Genomic DNA, 22,195 nt, shown 5'->3' with positions numbered 1-22,195 from the left:
AAAAGGGACAAGGAAGCCGGGCCGATTGTGCGTGCTACACTGATGTCGTTTGGTCATTGGGAAAGCGCGCATCAGCGCCATCGCGGCCACGCAGGCGTCATTCTCGTGGTCCGGACTCGGATGCCGATCCGGTCCCTGGATCAGATTCCGATGGTGGGGTCGCTCGCGGCCGGATGATGATCACCACCATCGCCAGGATCCGTCTTAGGATAGATGTCTGCAAACTGTGCCACGTCGTATTGCGGTCTACTTAACGGATGCACAGTACCTAGGTAACATACCTGGGTAGGTGCTCTGCCGACTCAATCCTGGGACCGGGTCCAGCGGCCAAGGGGCCGGCCGAGAATTCCAGCGGCAACAGCAAAGGCCAAGGGCAGATGTCGCCCAAATCTGTCACATTTTCCCGCACATAAGTTAGGTCGCAGGTGCACAATACCTCCCTCCGAACGTACCTATGTGCTGCGGGTATCCATTCATGAGCCATGGGTCCATGGCATGAGGGTTGCGTACCTAGCGAAATGTAATTAGCGACCCGGCGCACAAGCTGGAACAACCAACAACAAAGCAATGGAGTCCATCTTCCATCCCCGACGCCTTAAAGCCGCATGTTCACTTCTCAGAGTCCCCGTCCGCGCTGTCGGATATGCCAGTATGCTATTGCACTGTTGTGCGCCTCGTTTCTTTCCTCAAAATAAAGAACAGTTGTTTTTCGGGGGGGGGGGGGGGGTTTGCGACGATCAACTCGTTGCGTCCAAGCCGGCTGTTTCGCGGGTTGCTCCGTCGAACGCTGCCTATCCCATGTGCCGAATTGAGTCGAGCGGAGATGGGTGTCGGTGATCGAAGCCGATGGGGTAAGAGAACCTGAAGTCCAGGGTCCCCCCTCGGAGTCCCTTCCCTCACCGAAGGAAGGGAAATGGATGGTAGGACAGGGCTATTAGCCTAGGCCGAGCCCCCTGTCCCGGGGGAGAGACGGAAAAGGATGGTGCTTCTTGTATCCATCGCCCCATTGATGCTGGGCAAAGGTAGGGTGGCGGCCAGGACTATCGTGGGTGCCACAAGTCATGAGCTACGAGCCATCAGCTACGAGCCATCACAGCAAAGGGCGCTGTGAGTTGTGCCTCGCAGTGAACTGGGCGAGGCATGCGTAACCGCGTGCGGAGCTGGCAGCGGCCACAGCACCTTAAGCTCCAGCAGGGGCTTCGCAGCTTACACAGGTGCATATCTACCTTACCTAGGTACCTAGGTAAGTTAATTGCTTACCCTCGTGTGTACCGGGCTGGAATTAGCTGGAGCGGCACCGTTTGCGACGGGCGATGGTCGATGCGGGATGTGCACGTCCATGGGCGTGGGTGACAGATCCATCCCGCCATGTCAATAGCCATCAGTCCAAGCGACCGGAATAGGGCGATCGGTCCCATGTGCGTTCCATGCGGTACGGATGGTCAGCGTCGAAGGCGTTTGTGAGGATCCTTCACCACGACTATCGGCGAAGGTCGCGCGTCTTGTGACTCCCCTTTGAACCAAGTTATCTTGAGCCCGGGACGCGAGGCATAAACAGAGAAGGCAATATTGAATACATAGCCGGGCTTGTTGTTATTCTTGGTCCCTGGCTAGGTTTTGTGTTGGCGGAATTGTTTTCGCCCAAAAACAAAACAAAAAAAGGGGGGGCATACCGGAATCAGTGGCTGGTAGGTGTGCAGCCCCGCTTTACCTAGTCTTGCCTTCAAAAGCACATTTCGAACGTGTCAGCACTGGCAGTGAGGCCAGGCGATGCTCGTGTTGGCGTCCGCTGTGGTATGTAAGACGGACGACTATGGGAAACCAACTCCATGCTGCTTCATGATGGCGGCCTTCAAAGTTTTACAAATCACTTTAACGCACAACACGGGCTGCTCGGGCTCAAGCCGGCGTTGATGCAAGTTGTAAACACACCATGGCACGCGGTCTGCACGTCTACCAGTGCCTGGTTTTCGATTGTTCTGCCCGAACCCAACTCCTGGGTCTGGAATGTCGGTCTGGTCAGAATCGGCGCCCAGTCTACCTACGTCCGGATACCGTCGCATTTGTTTGTCCTCACGCCCTCCTGACTTGTAAGGTGTCAACTTAACGACAGATATTGACAAGCAGCTCCGGAATTGAAGAAGCCCGCGCCCCAGTGGCTGGGCCTAGGTGGATGAGGCCCAGTGCAGTGTGGCATGGTGTGCGGATTGGAAAGATGTGATGGCGCTAGCTGTCAAGTCTCGACAAGGGAGCCTCGTGCGAAGTGGGGGACGCGCTTTTCTTTTTTCCTTTTTTTTTCTTTTCCTTCCCTCTCTTACAATCCGCCCATTGTGCCGCCCCTCAGTGACACCGCAGGTGGTCTGCGGTGTGAAATGTCCACGGATACAGATGCCGGTGTCCCCAAGCGCAGCCAAACCCGTCTGTTGCTGCTCATTTTCCTGATCAGCAGTTGTTTGATTTCCCACGGAGGCGAGGTGCTGATGGCAGCGGCACACCAGTTGGCACATGTGGACTGGTGGGGTACTGTTTCGTTGCTTCGCCCGAGATACAGATACGTACCGACTGAATTTGTTTTGTGTTTGTGCAAGGCGAAGGTGGGTACGTACCAAGGCTGGCCGCAATGAATCGTGTGTGTGTGGGGTCACCAGCTCGGGAAGTCCAGCACAGTGCAGCCTGAGGCCAAGACTCCTAACTCTCCCTCGGGCACGTGGACACGTTCCAATCGCTCGCTCTCAATGTCCAATACCTGCATAAAGGTTCTGTATTTGGTGGCCACCCTCACACAGCCTCATCTCCACTCTGCTTCTGTACTGGATTGCCCCTCCTCCCCAAGAGAAGCGGCACGAGGCAGGCCGCAAGAGTGAACGATTCTCCACCAGACACATTGATGAACCACAACCTAAGTCCACGTCCAGTGTCGATCCTTCCGTCTTTTTTATTGAAGGTTTTGTTCCTCCTCTGGTTTTTTCCCCCCCAACTTCTTGTCTCTTGGAATGGCCGAAAATGCCGTCGCCAGTTAGGTACTGGTACTAAGTAATTGTGTGCCAGCACTCGGCACACGGACCATCTGTGAGGCGGGTCGATACCCTCTTCAGGTGCAGTGTACCTCACTACTTCGCCATGCTACAGCTCGGCAAGATTCCCTCCCCGTCGCTGCTGCAATGCGCGATCTCCCGAAGACCACGTGAGGTCTGTACTGAGTACTTGCGGGATACGGGTGCACTACATGACATGACACGCTACTTTTTTCCACGAGCCAAGCCGTCTTCTAATTTTCTTGTTTGATTTTCTTGCTTTCACCTTCTCTTGACAAGATTCCAGCATGCGACCAAGTAGGCCTTTGCCGCAGCTCCAATATTATGCCTTATGGCCCCTCACAAGGTTCATCCGTCCTCTCTCCAACTACCGGTGCCGTTATCACCAAGGATACCCTCTCATGCTTCTCTCCTTATCCTAGCCCCTCCCGGCTCCCAAGTTGCAATGCCTGTAGCCTCAACACCACCAACATCAATGACAGGGGTTCCCCCACTACGTTTTCGTCGCTGTAATCCCTCCCGCACAAGAGGCTTGTGACGTCGATCACTGCTTCTTTGCACCTTTTGCTGCTGCGATATGAATACAACCCAGACCTTGCCAATGCTTAAAGTAGTGTACTAAGTATCAAGTGTCAGTTTATACTTACTAAGTACGAGCACACACACACATACACATGGCACTCAACCAAACCCTCTTGTCGGGGTCGACTCTGTCTGAAAACCGAATGCAGCGCAGGCGTCTTGCACCTTTGCCAAACACATCAGTCAATCAAGCAAGCCACATCAAGGGATCCTCCGTCGGTGGCCAGCCACGTTGTTCAATACCCGCCCTTTCTCCGAGATGCCATATCAAGTCGCCCCCCAGACCACTTCGAATCGAACAGGCACGTATAGAAAGGAAATGAAGTGATCGGCGTCATTCACCAAAATAAACAATCAAGTTGGGGCTTGCCTGTTTGCCGACGAACCCCTATCTCGGTATCGCCGTTTGAGCCCTCTTGGCTTCGCACCTGTCGGTTTGCGTGGCGCCTAGGGAGGAAACTTAACGAGCCGCAAGATGTTCCCCGCCTTGGCTACGTATCTCAATCAATGCGGACATGCCCGGCCGCCCGTCTGTAGCATTGCCCAGGGTTTTGGGACAGATCTTGAACACGGGTCACCACTTGACGCCGACGCCAACGCAGCTGTCCATCATTCGGATGGTCCGAGTTCGTTAAGCCCTCTGAACTTCTATCGGAACCCTTCCCCCACATCGCTACCGGCAAGAGCCCTGGATGTGAAACGCGGGTTGATTCGACGTTCACTCACAACGTCGACTGTCTTCCTCCCCTGGTGGCCAGCACAGCTCACGACGCGTCGGTGCAGCAAACTCCCAAGGGACCAATGTAAGACCACCAAGCCAGACTACTGTACACTGTTGTACGAAATACGGAGAGGCCTTGCAAGTTATACTATGTAATTGTGTCCCGCGTCTGGCCACTGGTACTCCACCTCTTACCCAGTGAGATGGGCACTTACCAATGTCAACGGATGGCAACGATACAGCCATGACGTGCCGAGTCATCCATATAGGCAGCATGCGTTGTAGTTGCCATCAGGGCGGGAGAGCTAGGAGGCACCGACCTCGAGGCCCCAGTGTTGGTTCCAGTTCGCTGCTCACGCGATCGCTCTCTATTGCCACTTCCCCTCGAGTGATCTTCTTTTCAATACTTTGCAGGAAGACCAAAAAAAAAAAAGATATTTGAGAAAGGAAATAAAATGGATGCCACAAAAATCGAGCAGCATTCGAGTCAAGTTCCTAGAAGGAGCACCCACTGGCCCAGGAGTGCTTGTGACACTCCAAGACAAGATCGGCAAACCTGCTCGCCCAAGCACTGCGAATCCCAGTTGTCAAAACCACCGAGTTTTCTATCAGTGGCCCGAACGCCAGCATTTGAGGGACCTTTTCGAGCAGTCAGCATTGCGTCACAACAATCATTCGCAATGGTGGCGTACAAATACATATGCTGCCCCGGCCGTATCAAAATGGGCAGGTATAAAACCAGCCCGTTAGTCGAAATCCATAATGGTCAAGCGTTCCAGGACACAGATGCTCTACCACACGCACACGCTTCAAAAGGCCCTCTGCTCGTTGGTGCAGGCAGGGAAGGCGACCCACTCCATCTCCAGGATGCGGCGCCTTGCACATCATCATTAAACGCAAAAGAGCGGGCCCATGTTAGCATAGTCGTCCCACGTGGGGATGCAACAAGAGGAATCCGGCAGCGCCATTTCCTAGACATGTTCAGTCGTCCCTCTCGTTCCCCCTTAGCAATGGACAAGCAAGCACACGTTGGCCACCCAAGACAAGACAAGACAATCAATCCCATGGGTAAGCCAATGCAGTCATGGTCGCGTTCGAGCCATGCTGTCTTCGTCTATCCGCACGCCTCTAACAGACAAGCCGACCTCATGAGTGTCTACTCAACAGATACTGTCAGTCGATGTCAATTTGATGCATGCCTACCTACATTGGAGGACGAGGGGTGCGGGGTTTGGCCCCTGGGTTGGTGGGAAAAGGCTCCCTGCGTCGCCTGTCCCGCCCCGTGTGACGGCCCATCGGTTCCTCAGATTCGTGTGCCACGTTTCTCCCACCTGCCAGTATGGGATCTTCGCTGCCGTTCGCTGAGAGAACGGATTGGCCGGTTAACAACTCCCGAGGAATAACCCACCAGCGAGCCCTCGCGACATCCACCCGCATGCAAGTTGCAACCCACGGCGCCAACATTCCATTCTCGGGGCAATATTGGCATGTTTTCCTTGCCTCCCTGACGCCGCGCCCGGTTACAACGCCGCGTTCATCTTTCAAGTCTATGAATAACAGTCTATGAAGGAAAAGGGCGGCGATGAGGATACCCTGCGCTCAAAGGGAACAGGCGGGCGCCCGGGACAGCTGATGACTTATGATTCAATCGCGTTCACAAAACCCAACAGAAGTATGGACCCTCATCGTGTGTTATTGGCTGGCAATTCCGTAGCAAGCTGGGTTTCGCTAGCAAGCAATTAGTTGCTCGTCCGTTCGGACAGGTGAAGTCAGCGAGGTCGTATCAACCCGTCTGTCATGAGCAGACGTCCCGCACGCGACACCGACAATTATACCGCCATACGGATAGACACGGCCTTTGGCGATGGAGATCAACCCTGATCTGGGCGCCGAGAACACCCGTGGGCCGTTGGATAGTCCCTCTCGACCAGGCAGTGGTTTTTTCGGGGCGATCTGGACTTCGCCGCACCTGCGTCAACTTTTCTAGACAGAACGCGTCCGTTGTAATCCTTCCTTTCACATCCATGATTTCCCGATGTCTTGTCGCCTCTTGTCCTCTTCCCCAGACCGCCGTTGTTGGACTCTCCCCGCACTCGGAAAGAAGGCAATTTGCCGCCTCCACACGGTTCGTCGAGTTCGGACATGTGGCCGTCTTTGTTCGTGCCCCCGCGACGTCGAGCCCTTGGCACGGATTGTAGCGAGTCGTGTCAACAGCCTCAGTCAGGGTCGCTCTTGGGAGATTCCCTGTTGGAACCATCTGCGAACATCTAGCACACGCTGCAATTCACCGACACTGAGCCGCCCCCAGATCCTTGCGCTTCACAACGCAGTATCACTCGGTCGGTCAAAATCCGTTTTCGTCCCCATGGAATTGCCGTGGCGGCCACTTGTACCGATTGGGACGAAGACCATATGCATGCCATTGTTGGGGAGCAGCACATGCATCCTAGAGTTTCGGCGCAGGCCTATATTCTGACCAGGCCAAAGGAAACTTTGGCTTTTGGGTTTCATCAACAGCGCCATGCAGTCCGAGTGTGCCTCTGGCTTCTCGCAAATCGATCAAAGCTGCCAGGCATGGGTAGGAGAAGAGCGTTGTTGATGGGCGTGGGACTAGACACTCGCACTGATGCAGCAAACGTGACAGTGAATAGGGGAGGGGGTGCGGAGGACCAAACAAAAACTAACGAAGTTGTCACCTTGTTGGACAATCCGACATACAGCTGTGTGGTTGTCGCCGCAGACTGACCTTTGTCACGACCTGTTCAGTCCTGCCGGTTTTCTTCGCCATCAGAAGGAGCACCAGAGGCTTGGACTTTGGGTTGTACTCGACATGGATAACGCCCTGTTGCCTCCTTTCTTTCAGCTATGCAAGACCGGGTGTCTAGTCAATCGCCGACGAAACATAGCAACGCAAACAACACTGGTTCAATTGCCTGTCTGTCAGCTTATGATAATCAATGTTATCGCGGAGTCATCGAGATCCCTCTCCGTTACCAGACGCACGTTATTTGGGTCAATCGACGCAGCTCCCTATCCGATCGAGACGTTCATCAACGTCACAGCCTTGATCAGAAACTGAGACTAGGTTCAGGATTGTCAAAAGACACACGGCCAACGACACCTACAGAACAATCCAGCCCTCCGCCATTGCCAACACTGTAGTCCGCACATACATAGGATATGGTAGTTGATCCACGAGTACCGAGGCCATTGCGCTTCTACATGTACAAGAATGACGAGCTTTATATGCTCTGGCCTACAAATGCAGTAAGTTGGCCTTCGCACTGACTTTGACTGAACAGGGGGCACACATGTGCTCGACGTGCATTTGACACGCCCATCACCGCTGTGCCTCTGCCTTTGGAATATGTACCATTGGGGCGGAAAGCTCCAAGGTATCAAAGGCGATGCCCACCCGTTCGTTCAATGGGTAATAGCACCAGCTCTCGTCAGCTAAGAGTCCGAGCCACTCCCTCGACGGCATCTGATTCAGACCTGTTTTCAACAGCCGGCGTGGTTGAACTCAACCGTTCGGCTGCAATTCCATTTCGATGACACCAATACCAGTGGGCTGCCAACATACGACTTCAGCTGCAAAGCTCCAGTTGTAAAGACTGATTATTCGGTGTCGAAGTGGTCTTCTAGCGCTGCCGAAGGTGCCTAATTACTGGGCAGGCAGAGGCATTCAAAGCAACGTACTAAAGGGCAAACACTTGAGCGGCTGGACCTTGGCTAATTTCGGCCGGATGAAGGACCCTCAGGGGCACTCATCAAACGGGTTGTGAGTTGTTGTCAACCAAATGCCGACACACCAGTCAAGATAAACATGTGCCTTCGTCCGCCACACACACCAAATGGAGCAGCCACTGGGCCAAGGCATGGGTGTACGATGTAACGCAACAAAAATTTCGTCAGAGTCCGGATGAAATGGCCGGGTACTGATACTTGGACTTGGACTCGCCGTCTAAGCTTCATGCTTTCACCCCATGCTTGCACACTTACATGACAGTGTACTACGTAGAACACTCTGCACCCAACCGTTTCTCAGACGGCATCTGCATGGTGCATTGGTTGCCCTGCATGCTCAAAGGTAAGTTTGGAAGATGGATGTGCCTTTTCTTCTTCTTTTTATGGTGCATGAGTATGCTCTTGCTGGCGGGCAATTGTTGGACCCCCGACCCTAGCATAAGGCACAAGCATGGGCAAACATCCAGAGACTGGGTGGCTCACGAAAGGGAGCCATATACTGTATCCGAACACCCAGGTATAACACACATGCCGTCAACGGCTTTTGACTCTCGCAACTTTGGGACGATGTCTCACGCACCGTCCAAAACAGCAACGATGGCCCAACGGTCAAACCATAGCGCAGTGCTTAACTCTGTTACCACGCGAACCAGGCACGCGGGACTCAACGATGGTGTTTGAAAAAGGCTCAAGTGCCGTCCCTAATCCGTCCCAGTCGACGTGCGCGCGATACTGTACGTGTAGGCACACAGCAATTAGGTGTGTTGCGCGCTGCGTTGACAAACAAAACAGGCTAATGATAATGATCTACGCCAAGAAGCTTAAGCCCCTTGCGCAGGTCGTCGCTTTGGCATAGGACAACTGATGATCCGGGCGTCCCGCTGATATGGGGTCTGGGGGTTGACCACGTCTTGCTGCGTCAGCAGCTTATGGTGTCGAGACAGGGGCAGCCAGGACGACGAAACAAGTGTATTTCCGCCTCCCGACTCATACTTCCAGAGGGGGCATACCTCTGCTGAGTCGGTGAACAAAGCGAACTGGGATGATTTCAACGGTCCCGGCTGGGTAAGTACGCGCACAGAGGCATGTCTGTCACCCAGACCACCTTGTCTCTGCCTAGAAGTGGCACACGGCGCCCATTCGGCCTTGGTGTAGCAGCTCAGGAGGCTTGCAAGGGGGTGGGGAGGGCGGGCTACCTCTCATGATAGTGGCGGGTACGAGATCTGCTAGTCGGAGCTCGTTGCTTCTGCATCGGCCGAATATAGACAGACCCAGCATTCTTTCTTTCTATCTAATTTGACAAGGCACAGACGGTCTCTGCGCCTGTGCCGGACCTTTTTATTTTCCGACCTGTCAGCCACACCGGCTGGCTGAAAGGTTGGATGAGCGGGCGTTTGAGCGAAGACCCAGCTGGAACACGGCGGTGTGTGTGTATGTGAAGGTGGTCTGCTAGGCCGTCAAGGATGACGAATCTCGACACAGGAGGTTGTGGATGCGGTTCTCGGCATGAGGAACAACGTGTGTGCACATCTCAATCTGCACCGAGCCGCCACAAATTACATATTGGATGGGTGTGTCTGAGACATAGAAGCTGTACGACGAAAACCTGTTCGCAGCCTGCGCCCATGGCCTCGTGGCGTCCTACGTTTCCGGGTGCGGGCAACCACAAAGTCTCAGTCACATCGCACCCACCCCTCTCGCCGGCAGCGATGGGGGGACCAGACGCAGATACCCTTTGTCACCCAAGCCATCGGGTAACTAGACAAAGGGGCCGAGGCTTATTATACCTGGATCACTTGAGACGAAGAGAGAGACACAGAGAAACAGAGCGAAAGGACGGGAATCATCGTCGGCTATTATCTCTCGACCTTTCGGCTGACCCTGGGCAGGAGAACCAATCCCAGGACAGACCCGTCATTCCCAGCCCAAAAAGAATGCCGCTTGGGGAGCGTGTGTGGTCTCAACGTGTCTCTCTAGTATTACAAGGGACCTTGACGGGTTTCTCATTTGCTTTTTCGGCAGTAGCGTGCGACTGTGGTTGATCCGATGGCTGTGATCAGTAATGCTCAAAGACGGCAATGCTGTCGCCATATGGGTACCGACTTGTGGGCGCCGATGCGGTGACAGCCACAGGGGACCGGAGATGGGACCATCCAAGATCTGTTTCCAGTCTCTCACCATCGCTTCCGTGCTGTCGGTCCGAGCCCGTGAAGGCAGTCTCGTTTGGTTATCTCCATCAAACCGACTGGAACCTGCCATGAACGACTCGTGGGGGATCGCTCTGAAGGGCATCGCGGCGGTGGCGGTCCACGGTCAAGAACCACAGCGGTAGGGGTCAGTTTAGGCGGCGGAGGAATCCCGTCCATGCTTCTGACGACCACTGCCATCGGAATGGTTGGGCGGGCCATCGATCTCGTGGCGGAGTTTGGTTTGCCTGACCGACACGGTGGGGGGGTACCGGGCTGCGAGAGAACATCCTGTTCCTCCTCTGCTGAACCGTGATGCGCAACGGTAAGCAACTTCTTTTCGTTTTGTTTCCTGAACAACGGGGAGTACTTTCTAAATGTTGTCCTCGCACGACATTATCTGGCCCCCGCCCCTTTTTGTGTTGGTGTGCCTGTCCGGATTGGGGAGGCGATTGCACGATGGGGAGAGCCCAAGGTGGTGCAATGTTCGCGTCTTCTCTTCTTGTTTCTTCGAACTTAACCCTCCGATCGGCCCTATGTTGTCGCATCCTTCTTCGTGGATCCCGAAAAGCTGCATACGGGAGCTGGCTCTCTCTAGGTTTTCTTCCGTCTAAGGTTTCATTCGTGCCCCTATCCAAGTGGCGGCTTGGAGAGGCGCGAAGGAGCAGAAACCGCAATAGTGGCGTGGGCCGTGTTCTCGGGGCCGTGTTCTCCCCCATGCATCGTACAACATCCTGTTGCCTCGAGGGAGGCTAGCCCTGCCTGCAAGTTCTATACTAGTACTCCGATGGAGGACTGGATGAGCCGTGGCTGCGGTTGAGGGAGCGCCTCAACCCCGACGGTGCCCCCCGCTCAAGTCTGATACCGACGGAAATTCTGCTAACGATGGGTTTAGATGGAGGGACGGAGCCGCGCCCGTCTGCGGTTGCCATCTTTAGGAGTCTTTTAGCGAGGCGTGTAACGTTAGAGCCGATGGGTAGCAGAGCTAGAGCTCGTGGGGAGAACGGGTAGTCGACGAGACTGAGGGGGGTGGAGGGAAACGAACCCCCAGCGATTTGGTTCGGCAAACCCGTGGCGAGGCTTCTTCTCAACGGTATCCCAGAGTCGGATCGAGCATAGAGTTCTTTTTCTGTGGCTTCCGTGGTGCGGGCGATGGCGAAGTTGCCAAAGGCCGGCGTCTCGTCGTGTGGCAAACGGGGGAGGATTCAGCAACTGGAGACTCGAGCGTACGGCCGGAAGCAGGTTCGGGTTCGGGTTCGGGTGGTGCAAGAGGCAGGTGACCTCGGGCCGGGGGAGGATAGTCCAGACCGTCCTGGGATGGTCTGTTGGTTCATCTGCTGTTTCGTTCATGGGTGAGAGGACGGCCATATCAAAGAAGACATGTGCGCGCCTTGGGAACCTTGTACCGCAAGCAGCCATGAGGCGACGAGGAAGATGAAGCTGGCGGTACCGGAAAATGAAACGTGGGTATGGAGGCTTGATAGCAACGTGAAAGGACAAAAAGGCTGGGCGGTGGCTACGCCTTGTTGTTTTGTTTTTGTGTGCATGGGAGGGGGAAAGGTTCTCGCCCCCTTGAATATGGCCGGATTCCGATAGCTCATCATCTCCCAATGACCTCTTGAAGACGCCATGAGTTCACCTACTCTCCGCAAACGGCTATATGGGCATGTGGTTGAAGCGTGATCGATACCGGGCTCCTGGGACGCTGGCAGTGATGCGCCGCCACAGTAGAGAACGAGTGCATTCGACCCATCATTTCACGTGGCATGCTTGAGGAGAGGAGGGGCCAGGGGGCAGCGGGATTTGAGCCGGGAGCTGCGGAGTTTCCGGCCATCGTTCGTTGCGGAGTTTGGGGGCTGTGGGGCCGAAGGGTGCCGCACCACTGCGGAGTTTTGGGCTGACATCGCGGGGCGGAGTTTGAAGCTCCGCAACGACATCTCCCTCCCCCGGTCCTACCGTCCTTCAATGTCCGCCCCGATTCCATGACAGGACTCTCACACAGCAAACCCTCTACGCTTCACGAGAACGGACCGCGAAAGCCCCGTTTGCCTTTTGGTTCTATCGCGCGGCACGGGAACAGAGAGGAGTGAGAAACATCGCCTTTTTTTTTCTTTTTTTTCTAAGCAAATCGTGAAACTCTCGTAAATCTTTCCCACCCTCACACCCCCTATTACGTGGTAAATTGGACCCAACTGCTCGTACCGATCCATCTGTTTTTCGCCCCTTTCATATTCACGATAGACCAGCGCAGGGCAACAGATCTCCTTACCTAGGACGGTGTCCCTCGGCAGCAGCAGGGCAACCCCCCCCCCCCCCACAGAAAAGGGCATGTCCGCCCCCGATAGTCTGAAGATGATGAGTGATCTGGCGGATGCGGCGGATAAGTCTCGGCAGAAGAGCTGCAACGCTTGTGTACGGAGCAAGAGGCGCTGCGACAAGCAAACCCCGCGGTGCACCCGCTGTGCCGAGAAGAACTTCTCGTGCGTGTACCAAAACCTACCGCCCGCTCCTGCACCCGCCGGCGCCGGTGGTGCTGCTGGAGCTGCTGTGGCCACCAGCGGCAGCTTAGGCTCAGAAATCTCCTCGTCTTCCTCTTCCTCCGCATGTTTTGCCGTCGACGGCCAAGACGATCCCCTCCAGGCTATGGACATCGAGGCGGACGGCGACGACATCTCATCCTTTGACTTCAACACACTCGACAACCATCATCTTCTTCATCATCATCATCAACATCATCATAATCACCAACGTCAACATCAACAAGGTCCACAACAACAGCAGCAGCAGCCCACGCCAGCATCGTCATTGTTCATCGACAATGAACTGCCGACCTTGGCGATGAAGGAAAATACCAACGGCAGCACCAGCGGCAACAGAAGTGCTCCAGTGGTGCCGACGTCGCCGCTGAACCTCAACATCGACGCTGCGAACGTGGCATTTGACTTCAACACGGTCATGGACTTTTTGAACGCCGACCCGGCGACCGGCGGAGAGGTGCAGCTCTGGGAGACGCCGATGACGCCCGTTGTGCAAAAGAGCATGACTCCCGAGCTGCACCAGATGAACGATACCATGTGGGAAACCGATATGAAGGACATGTGTGTAAGTCTTAGTCTCCCTTTCGTTCCCCTCTGTCCTCACCCTTTCGGATGATATAAACCATCCTGTCCCAGTGTGTCGAGTCCCCGATTCGTCTTTCCTAGCCTTCTTTACTTCGGTCGTCGGTCCCTCTATCTCTTCCAGCCCCTCGCCCCCCTCCCAGTCGCCCCTTGTCCACCTCATCCTCAAATCAGAGCATGAAAACTTACCGTATTACGCAGCAAGATGGTGGGTTTCAACCGTGGCAGATTCACGAGCCCTCCTCGAGGGTCGGTCACCTCCTCGGCGTCATCAAGAACATGCATATCACCTTCGCCCAGACGATGCAAACACCCTTCCTCCACCGCCACCTCTATCTTGGCACTCGTGAGATACCGCGGTCCCTGATGGCCGCCTACACCGCCATCTCGGCGTACGTGGGGCGCACTGAGGCCAACAAGGACTGGGCCATTCGCGCGCTGTGCGAAGGCACCGCCGAGGTCCTCAAGGGGTCCAAGGACGCGAAGTCGTTGTCATCATCGAACCTGACGGGGCACGAGAAGCTCGCTAGGGCGCAAGCGCTGTGGCTTCTGCAGACGATCAGGTGCTACGATGGCGATGTGGCGCTGAGGGCCCAGGCGGAGCGGGACATGGACGTCTTAAAGAGGTGGCTGGAGGAGCTCGAGTCGATGAGGGACAACTTTGACGACATGCATTTATTGGAAGACGCAGTGTTGAGAGCGCGGCCGCCAAGGTCGTGGGAGGTGTGGGTGTTCAATGAGTGCGTGAGGAGAACGGTGTTGTTGGGGTATGTATTTATAGGCCTTTATGACATGCTCAAGTCCGCCGGAGAGTTTGGTGAGTTTCCCTCTTTTTCTGCGACTTCAGTTGCTTCGTCGTCCACGATGGCAGCCTCGATATTTTTGGCGGTGTACTGACGCTCGTAATAGAGCCAGACCCCAAGAACTGGCTGGTGCCTCACCGGTGGACTTTCTCCAAGCACCTCTGGGAAGCCCAGTCGTCGCCAGCATTTTACTCGGCGTGGCATGAGAAGCCAATGTTCCTGGCCAACGCCTTCTTCGTGCAGCGCATCGCGCGGATGGCTAGGCCAGCGGATGTGGACGAATTCGCAAAGATATTCCTCACCATGTAAGTCATCTTCTTATCAATGCCGTGCGTCCTTCTGGCGTGTGGGCGGATTGCTGATGAGGGCGTGGTGGTAGGAACGTTGGCGTCGAAGAGATGAAGCATTTTATGCTCGAGGGTTGAGATGGGTGACCAAGAGACGTAAGGATCACGGTCGATGGGCTTCTCGAAAGCCCATGCTTGTCACACATCTGGAGAGGGAGCCTCGGGCTCGTCCCCAGGACTGCTATCCGGTTGACAGCCCAAGGGTCAATTGGGCCAGCTTCATTCGCTTGACTCTCATGCGATTGACACCAGGCCCCGGGAGGACCCATACACACATTGCCGCGAGGATAGCATCTCCTACGGTACTTTATGGATTGATTGGTTTGTCGAATTCAGGGTATACGGCGTAAATAGGATACAAATGTAGACGATGAAGACATGAACGGATACAGTAACAAACATCTAATCGCTTTCTGCCATATGCTAGGGCCGGTTCAATGTCCTTGGAAGATGACAATTCTGCTGTAATGACTCCACAAGCAGGTCTAGTCAGAAAATCCCGTAGAGTTTTGATGGCGAAGCAGAGCGATGAGGGGTTTCCTGGCGTTGATAATCAGCCTGGTTCCTTGTGGTACTGCAACATTCCGGATAGAAAACATGTACAGATACGTGTAGTTTGACAAGGCGAAGGAGTATCTGATAAATACATAAAAGACAAAGTGTTTGGTTGGAAGCCTGAGTGCGAACTTGATGATGTTAGGACAAGGAAAAGCCACAGAAATGGTAAAACTTTTGGAGCGTTAGACAGGAGCACATCGACACAGCCTAGACTTGGCTTGTAGATGAAACCATGAAGGCGATATGCGATGGTGCCTTGCAAGTGAGATTCCCTCTAGAACACTGAAATTGACTCTATTCATTCTTCATTAAATCGACTTATGATGCAATTCCTATCTAACACTATTTCAAGCCAGCCATTGTCAGTTGTAATAGAGGGCCGGCGTCAAATGGACTAGTCCCACATCGGTAAGTTGAGGAGGCATACTGTGAATGCTTGCTAACAAGTAGAGTTAAACATCATAACAGAACCAGGAAAGTCAATCATGAAGAGACATTTTTGTTCAATGCATTTGAATCACACCCAGAGACTGCGGAAAGCTGTGCTCAACACATCGTGAAGCACGCATCTCAAGGGAACTTCTGTTTCTTCCAGTATAAAGTAGGCTGTAGCTGCTATTCCACACAAGCAACAAACACTAGCAAGAAATCATCTGTCCAGCCTCAATAAGATTGACAGACATATTTGGTATCTTGATCGCAGTTTAATCAGACGAAGAGACGCACAAGAAAACAAGAAAAGCTCCCTTGGGGATCAACCAAGTTTGACGATATCTTCTGCCCTGCCACAACGAACCCCAACCGACGCACACACGCCCCTCATTTGGGGAAAAAGCGAATATGTCAGGACAGAGGACCCCCCTCTACTACCACGACCCCTCAAACCCTCCGTGGCAGGACCCCGACAAGAATCCGTACACGCTAAGTTACGGTGGTCACGCGGAGGAGGTCCATAGCAACAGCTACAGCGGCGGCCGCGTCAGCGGTGGCGGCGGTAGCGGTCAGACAAGCGGCGACAGCATCTTCCAGGGGGACATTGAGAGAAGTAAACGCAAGGGCGAAGGCAAAGGTAAAGACAAAGACAAAGACGAAGGTAAGGGCAAGGGCAAAGCTGAAGACAAGGGCAAGGGCAAGGACGAAGGCAAAGGGAAAGGCAAAGGTAAAGGTAAGGAAGAAGACAAGGGTAAGGGCAAAACGAAAGTCAAGAAGAAGGTTACCTTCGCTCTAGATGACCAGTTGAGCTCGTAGTCGTGCGGACTGAGTGGACGTAGTAGAATTCGTTTCCAAACGCCAGCCATTCTTGTGATCATTTGACACGCATGGCTATGTCATGAAGCTCAGCGAGAGAGAGAGAGAGAGAGAGAGAGAGAGAGAGAGAGAGAGAGAGAGAGAGAGAGAGAGAGAGAGAGAGAGAGAGAGAGATTCATCTCCAACCTCTGTCAAGTCTGCATCCAGGTGGCCTTCCCCGGATCATCAACACCGTCCTCCTCGCATGTCGACAAAAGGCGGAAGAGTATTTACATTCCATGCCACCGGAGGCGGTTCCCGAGGGCCGGAACGGCGGACTGGCAGTCTCGAAAAGGAGCCGAACAGCTTTGGTCGTGTCTTTACCATCGCGGTGTCCACGGGAAGAGCCGTCAGTCCAGGGGGTTTCCCCGAAGACTATGACGCAGCTGCGAGGGGATCACTCAGGTAACAATGATACAAGCTTTTTTACCAATTTAGCAACTGAAGTTTTCCCTTCTGGATGACAGCCATCCCTTGCAGTAACCCGTCACTATTGCACTCTGAGAAACGAGTCCTTACGCGCCATGGCTGACGGCCGTTGCTCCGGTTGACCGACGAGGAGCACTCACCGTCTCTCGTCGAAGGCGCTCGCACAAGTCAATACACCTGCTAACCGACACACGGCGTTCATCCAGGTAAGTGTAGTCAAAGACAGAAAAGGTTTACATTTTCTTTGGCCCGAGGTAGTTTACTCAAAAGGCACAAACACACGCTCCATTGGAGCCCTATCTGTAGACTGTAGACAGATACCAGCCGGGGAGAAAACGGAGCCGTTCCAAGGCCCATCAACCAAAACCCGAACCAAAAGTTTACGCCGTAACTCCAGTCCCTAGCAGTCTTTTTTCTTTTTTTTCTTTTCCGGAATGTCAAGCTCAAACCAGGTCTGGTCCAGTTTTATTTTTGACTTTCCAGACCTTGAAAATGACCATCAATGCCGACCCTCCGTAACGCGGGAAGATAACCAAGACGGGAGGGAAAAGAGCCCCCCTCCCCCCACAAGGACCCACGAATCCATGGCCCCGTCCTGATTCTGCCGAATCTATCTGCGGATCTTCTTGTGTTGCTGCAAATGTACCATGTCCTTTTGTGTGTCGCTGACCGAGAGAAATGAAGAGAAAGGTGAAAAAGCAGGGAAATTTCTAAGTCTGGTTCTCGCGCGGAGCTTCATTTCAAGTGGTTAAGCCGCTGTATGTATGGTTTGGTGGTGGTGGTGGTGGTGGTGGTGGGTAGATTCGCTTTACGCAGCTTTCTTGGGTACGCGATTTGAGTGGGGTTGTAGTTGTTGCCATGCTGCGCTGGCGGAGCTGATATGCAGTCAAGAAGAGTAACAAGGGGAAGCTGTTATCGCCGCCGCGGGGGTGGTTTGTTAGGTCGTGGTCACTTGTGTCCACAAGTTAGCGAGCATGACATCGGCTGGATATGATTCAACAGATGAGCCGAACTGCGATAAGTCGGACGAGAGGCGCCGACGGAGGCGAAGGTGCCGAGCACGAGAAAAATCGTGCAAGTTCAACACGCCAGCAGCGATCATTGCAACAAATCCTTAACGTTCTCCTTAACATTCAGCGCCCACTTCAACCTTGCCAACGTCGACCTCGTCTCCTCGAGTAGCCTCTCCTGCTCGGCGTCTCTCTCGGCGGCGCCCGTCTTGATATCCTTGAGCGCGAACTCCTGCTGCGCCTTGTAGTCCTGAAACTTAGATTCGATCTCGTCCTTCTGGCGCCGCAGCTCCTTGATGTTGCCGTCTTGCTGGTCGCACAGGTCCCGCAGAGCAGCGATCTTTTCGTCGTCACGGCGGCGCTCCTCGACGAGGGCGGCGATCTCGGCGCGCAGCTTCAGGTGGGCGCGCTTCACCTCGTGGCCTTGGTCCTTCCAGTGGGAGCTGATTGCGTTGTAGCGGCCCTCCATGAGGGCGGCGTGGGTGTTTGCGTCTTCGACCTGCTTGGTGGTGGTGGCGCGCATCTTCTCCATTTCGTCGCGCCACAAGCGCTCCCGTTGCTGCGCGTCGGCGGTGCGCTTCTTCTCAAGCTCGACATTGGCGTTGAGGGTCTCGACCTGGCGCTCCTTGCGGCTGAGAAGGGTCTTTGTGACGCTGGCCTCGAGCAGACGGCTCTCGTAGTCGCTGATGAGGCGCTCCATCTTGTCCTCGACAAGCTTGGCGGCCTGCTTGGCCTCCTCGGCACGTAGGCGCTCGATCTGTATGTCGCGCTTAAGGGATTCATTATCGCTGACGAGCTTGTTGATGACGCGGCCCGTCTTGCCCAGGCCCGCCTTGCCGATGGTCGAGTCCCATCCCGGGCCCTGGGCGTCGGGGACGACGGCGACGGGGTTGTCGTCATCGTCGAGGATGGGGGGCGTCTCCTCTCGCACCTTCATGGAGGTGGAGTCGCCGCCGTTCCAATCGTGTTTTAACTTGACGCCGGGAGTCCTGTCCTGGTGATTCGAAGCCATGCTGATGGCGCTGGCGTTGCTGTTGACAGAGCTGGAGAAGGCGGATGTGTGGGAGGGTGTGTCGGAGCTCGTGTCGCTCGCGGCTTCGAAGCTGGGTACGGTCCGGATGGTCTGGACCATCTTAGGGGCGCCTCGGGGAGACGTAGACGGGGAGCTCGTCGTCGACTGGAGGTTCCCGTCGAGGCGAGTGTTCATGCTACTCTTGATGACGGCGCGGACGGTGGTTGCAGAGGGTGGTGCGAGGAGGGTACGGCTGCTCGAATGAGCATCTATAGAGGGCGTCGCGGCCGGGGAGCAAAACTTGGCAGGGTTCGTTGTGAGGCGTCGAGGCCTTTGCAGAGTTTTGGGTTAGCCAGGAGGTCGAATGTCGTCTGGAGAAGGGATTCCAGACACAGCGGACAAGTAGGTAAAGTGTCTGAGAGAGGCTATAGGTACCACCAGGTGGACTGGGCGGTGGTGGATCGGGGCGAGGTTTCAAGCAGAGAGCGGGAAGGGCGGGGACCCTTACCGAGAGTAAAGTCTTCTTGTCGGTTATCGACGTCGGGGACCTGGGGAGGATTAGAGGGGAGTCGTCGTTGTTGTTTGTCTTGCTTGTTGGGATACTGCAGTCGACTAGGCATGTCTCTCGGTCATGATCTTTGGTCTTCACAGGGGATTTCTGAGAGGGTTGCAGTGCCGTTTGTCTATAGTCTAGGTAGGCCGGTCGGCACGTTGGGAGTTCGTCGAGGGTATGGCAGAGCGAGCCAATTAGTGTTTTGGTGGTCTGGTGTGGCGGTGGTTGTAGCAAAGGAAAGTTGGGGGAGGGGCGGCGTCTCTTTGGGGAATCGCGCGTGGTCGAACGAATGCGGCCGGCCCGTCTGATGTCGGCCGGAGAGGCGCGTGGAAGAGCGAGAGCGATTGGGCTGGAATGGGGATGGGAATGGGAATGGAAGGATGTCCTGGTCGAAGAATTGCAGTGTACAGCACACACTACATCAGCCCTGGGAATCCGACACGCAATGCAACAACAATGCAACAGTGCAACAACAGAAGATTTCTCTCTCTGATTAGGTAGGTAGGTAGGTAGGTAGGTAGCCTTCAGGGAAGCGAGAGAAGGTGGTTGGTTGGGGAGAGAGGGAAAGGAAAAAAGAAAAAGAAAAAAAAGGCAAAAAAAGAAGGAAACGTGAAAAAAGGCCAGGAAGATGCGAATTACAGGCCTGTGCCGAGCTACGTCAGTTGGGAAGCAATCTTCTTCTGACAGGAGGTGGAAATAATAAAAGGAGGGTCGAGCCTAAGGAAGAGGTGGAGGAGGGCCTATCCGTAGGTACCGAGTTTAGGTACCTCAGGTAGGTAATAGCCAGATGAAATAGATAAAACCAGGCAGGAGCACCAGGTGAAGCAAAATTGTGGCAGAGACAAGCCATAAAGCAGCAGCAGTAGCAGCCCAGAACGAGTATCTATCTGTACGCCAGTCAGTGTGGTTGTTTTTCTCTTGGGTGCGGACTGCACGGCACTGTTCTCAGTCAAATGTCTTGTTCTCTATTGCTTTTTCCACCATATTCGATTGGCTGTATCCAGGCGGAAGGGCAGAACAACGTCAACATCGACACATTGGATTTCGCAAGGGAACCACACCGCCTCACTATCCTCTGAAGTAAGGTAGGGTGCCTATCTCCTTTCCTCTGCCAATGGTGCAGCACGCAAATCACGACGGACAAACTCCCGCAGACAGACACATCCTCCACTCACCAAGCAGGAGACCACCCTGTTCCCCAGCAACGAAGATCGCTGCTGCGGCTGCATCACTATTCCGGCCAAAAGAGAAGCAATGCACGGTCCTCTCTCTCTCTCTCTCTCTCTCTAGGTATGTCCTCTGCGTGGCAAGGGATGACATGTCCGTGATGCAGATGGAGATGCGCATAATGTCGAATCTCCTCGACGTTTGAACCGAACAAGTCCTTTTCTCCTGAGACCTCGGTCGGCAGCCTAGGAATACTGCAACTATGTAGGTACCTACCATCTGGTAAAGACACGTCCTGGGAGTCGGGTACGTATCCTGTTTCCTCTTTGCTCAACGTCTTCCAATCGCAATAATAAATATGCCCAAGTTCATCCACGCGACAGCCATCGCCACCACCCATGGCCCGGCCCCCATTCCATCCCATCTAAACTATCCCATTATCCAAACCCTATCACTCTCTACTGATACCCGCAGCAGCCCCCCCCAGCGCAGATCCAATCCAGAAACCCATCTCTGTCGCACTCCCGGGTTCCTCTTGTCTTACCTCAGCGGGGCCAACCCAGCGTCAGTGACAACCCGGCTGGACAATCAATCACGACACACCCAAGATCCTGGCAATATTGAGGATCTAGAGGGGGGTAGGAATTTTTTTTAAAGAAAAATAAAAGATGAAGAGAGATTGAGAAAGGAACAGCTTGTGCCTCCTGAATCCAATCATACTGGTAGCCCCGTTTCCAATCTCTTGTTCGAAGAACTACTGTATACCTATCCTATCCAACCAAACAGCCAAGGGAAAACATAATGCTCACCTTGAAAGGGGGCCTGTGATCTAGACATAGAGAAACCCTTAATCCCTTTCTTTCTACACAATAACTTTCAGTGCATGTCTAAGAGATCTGCATGCAAACTCACCCAGACCAGGTCTGTAACACGCCGTGCCAAGCTTCCGGTTAAAATTCCCGTGCCGCCACGACTCCATAGATGATAGACGCCAAAGAAACGGAGCCGCAGTCGCTGAGGCTGATGCTTTCTCTGCTGGGATTCCGGATCCAGCCAAACCCACCTCAGTTGACAAAGAGCAGTGCACAACTCAGATCATGGCAAAATGAGCGGTGTCTTGCGTGCGTGCATCAAATATGCCGCCGCCTCCCCAAGATTTCATTGTGCTGACTCTTGCTTCCTATGCCCCCTTTCCCCTTGGGATGCAAGTAAGCTGGCTATGTATACATGACAGTTTATCCGGTCAGTTCCACCTTCCTTGGTCTGAACGCCAAGGGCCAATGCCATGCCGTTGGCTACTGTCCGCTTTCCTCTCCCCTCCCAGTCGGACCTGTCTCACTGTCTACCGAGACGCCGTCAGTCCATTTTCATGCTTGCATCCTCTCCAGTCTGTTTGGGTATACTTGTCGGACTTCGTGACCATCGAACCGATTCCAACAACCTCGTCACTTTGAAAGGGAGCTGCCGCAGCATCATGTCCCCTTTCTGCATATTCTCAGATGTCTTAGCCTCATTAAATAAAGAAAAGACCCCCCAAACAACAATGCAACACAAGACACATGCAATGTGACTGTCCATATTGCGTCGTTTGGTGGCCACATACAAGTGACCTGGGTTGCAACTGCGTCTGCAGCCTTAA

The 22,195-nt window shown here is 54.2% G+C and overlaps 5 protein-coding genes across 5 annotated transcripts; 2 read left to right on the top strand and 3 right to left on the bottom strand.

The window, feature by feature from the left end:
• Window positions 1–140: 140 nt before the first annotated feature.
• Window positions 141–492, bottom strand: CH63R_11636 (uncharacterized protein; the record flags this gene model as incomplete). The annotated part of the gene is made up of 3 exons (XM_018306610.1): window positions 141–246; window positions 282–390; window positions 453–492. The coding sequence occupies 3 exons, from the start codon at window positions 490–492 to the stop codon at window positions 141–143; spliced, it is 255 nt and encodes an 84-aa protein (XP_018153451.1).
• Window positions 493–11,234: 10,742 nt separating this feature from the next.
• On the bottom strand, window positions 11,235–12,105 carry CH63R_11635 (uncharacterized protein; the record flags this gene model as incomplete). The annotated part of the gene is made up of 2 exons (XM_018306609.1): window positions 11,235–11,787; window positions 11,915–12,105. The coding sequence occupies 2 exons, from the start codon at window positions 12,103–12,105 to the stop codon at window positions 11,235–11,237; spliced, it is 744 nt and encodes a 247-aa protein (XP_018153450.1).
• Window positions 12,106–12,599: 494 nt separating this feature from the next.
• On the top strand, window positions 12,600–14,618 carry CH63R_11634 (C6 zinc finger domain protein; the record flags this gene model as incomplete). Its single annotated transcript, XM_018306608.1, has 4 exons — window positions 12,600–13,373; window positions 13,592–14,207; window positions 14,300–14,498; window positions 14,573–14,618. 4 exons carry the CDS (start codon window positions 12,600–12,602, stop codon window positions 14,616–14,618), a joined length of 1,635 nt encoding a protein of 544 aa, XP_018153449.1.
• A 1,320-nt stretch (window positions 14,619–15,938) lies between these two features.
• Window positions 15,939–16,346, top strand: CH63R_11633 (uncharacterized protein; the record flags this gene model as incomplete). The annotated part of the gene is made up of 1 exon (XM_018306607.1): window positions 15,939–16,346. The coding sequence occupies one exon, from the start codon at window positions 15,939–15,941 to the stop codon at window positions 16,344–16,346; it is 408 nt and encodes a 135-aa protein (XP_018153448.1).
• Window positions 16,347–17,912: 1,566 nt separating this feature from the next.
• Window positions 17,913–19,456, bottom strand: CH63R_11632 (uncharacterized protein; the record flags this gene model as incomplete). Its single annotated transcript, XM_018306606.1, has 2 exons — window positions 17,913–19,167; window positions 19,272–19,456. The coding sequence occupies 2 exons, from the start codon at window positions 19,454–19,456 to the stop codon at window positions 17,913–17,915; spliced, it is 1,440 nt and encodes a 479-aa protein (XP_018153447.1).
• Window positions 19,457–22,195: the final 2,739 nt, after the last annotated feature.

The sequence above is a fragment of the Colletotrichum higginsianum genome, chromosome 8 (genome assembly GCF_001672515.1).
Source record: "Colletotrichum higginsianum IMI 349063 chromosome 8, whole genome shotgun sequence".
Classification (NCBI taxonomy): Eukaryota; Fungi; Ascomycota; class Sordariomycetes; order Glomerellales; family Glomerellaceae; genus Colletotrichum; species Colletotrichum higginsianum.
This window is presented reverse-complemented; position numbering and strand designations above follow the sequence as displayed.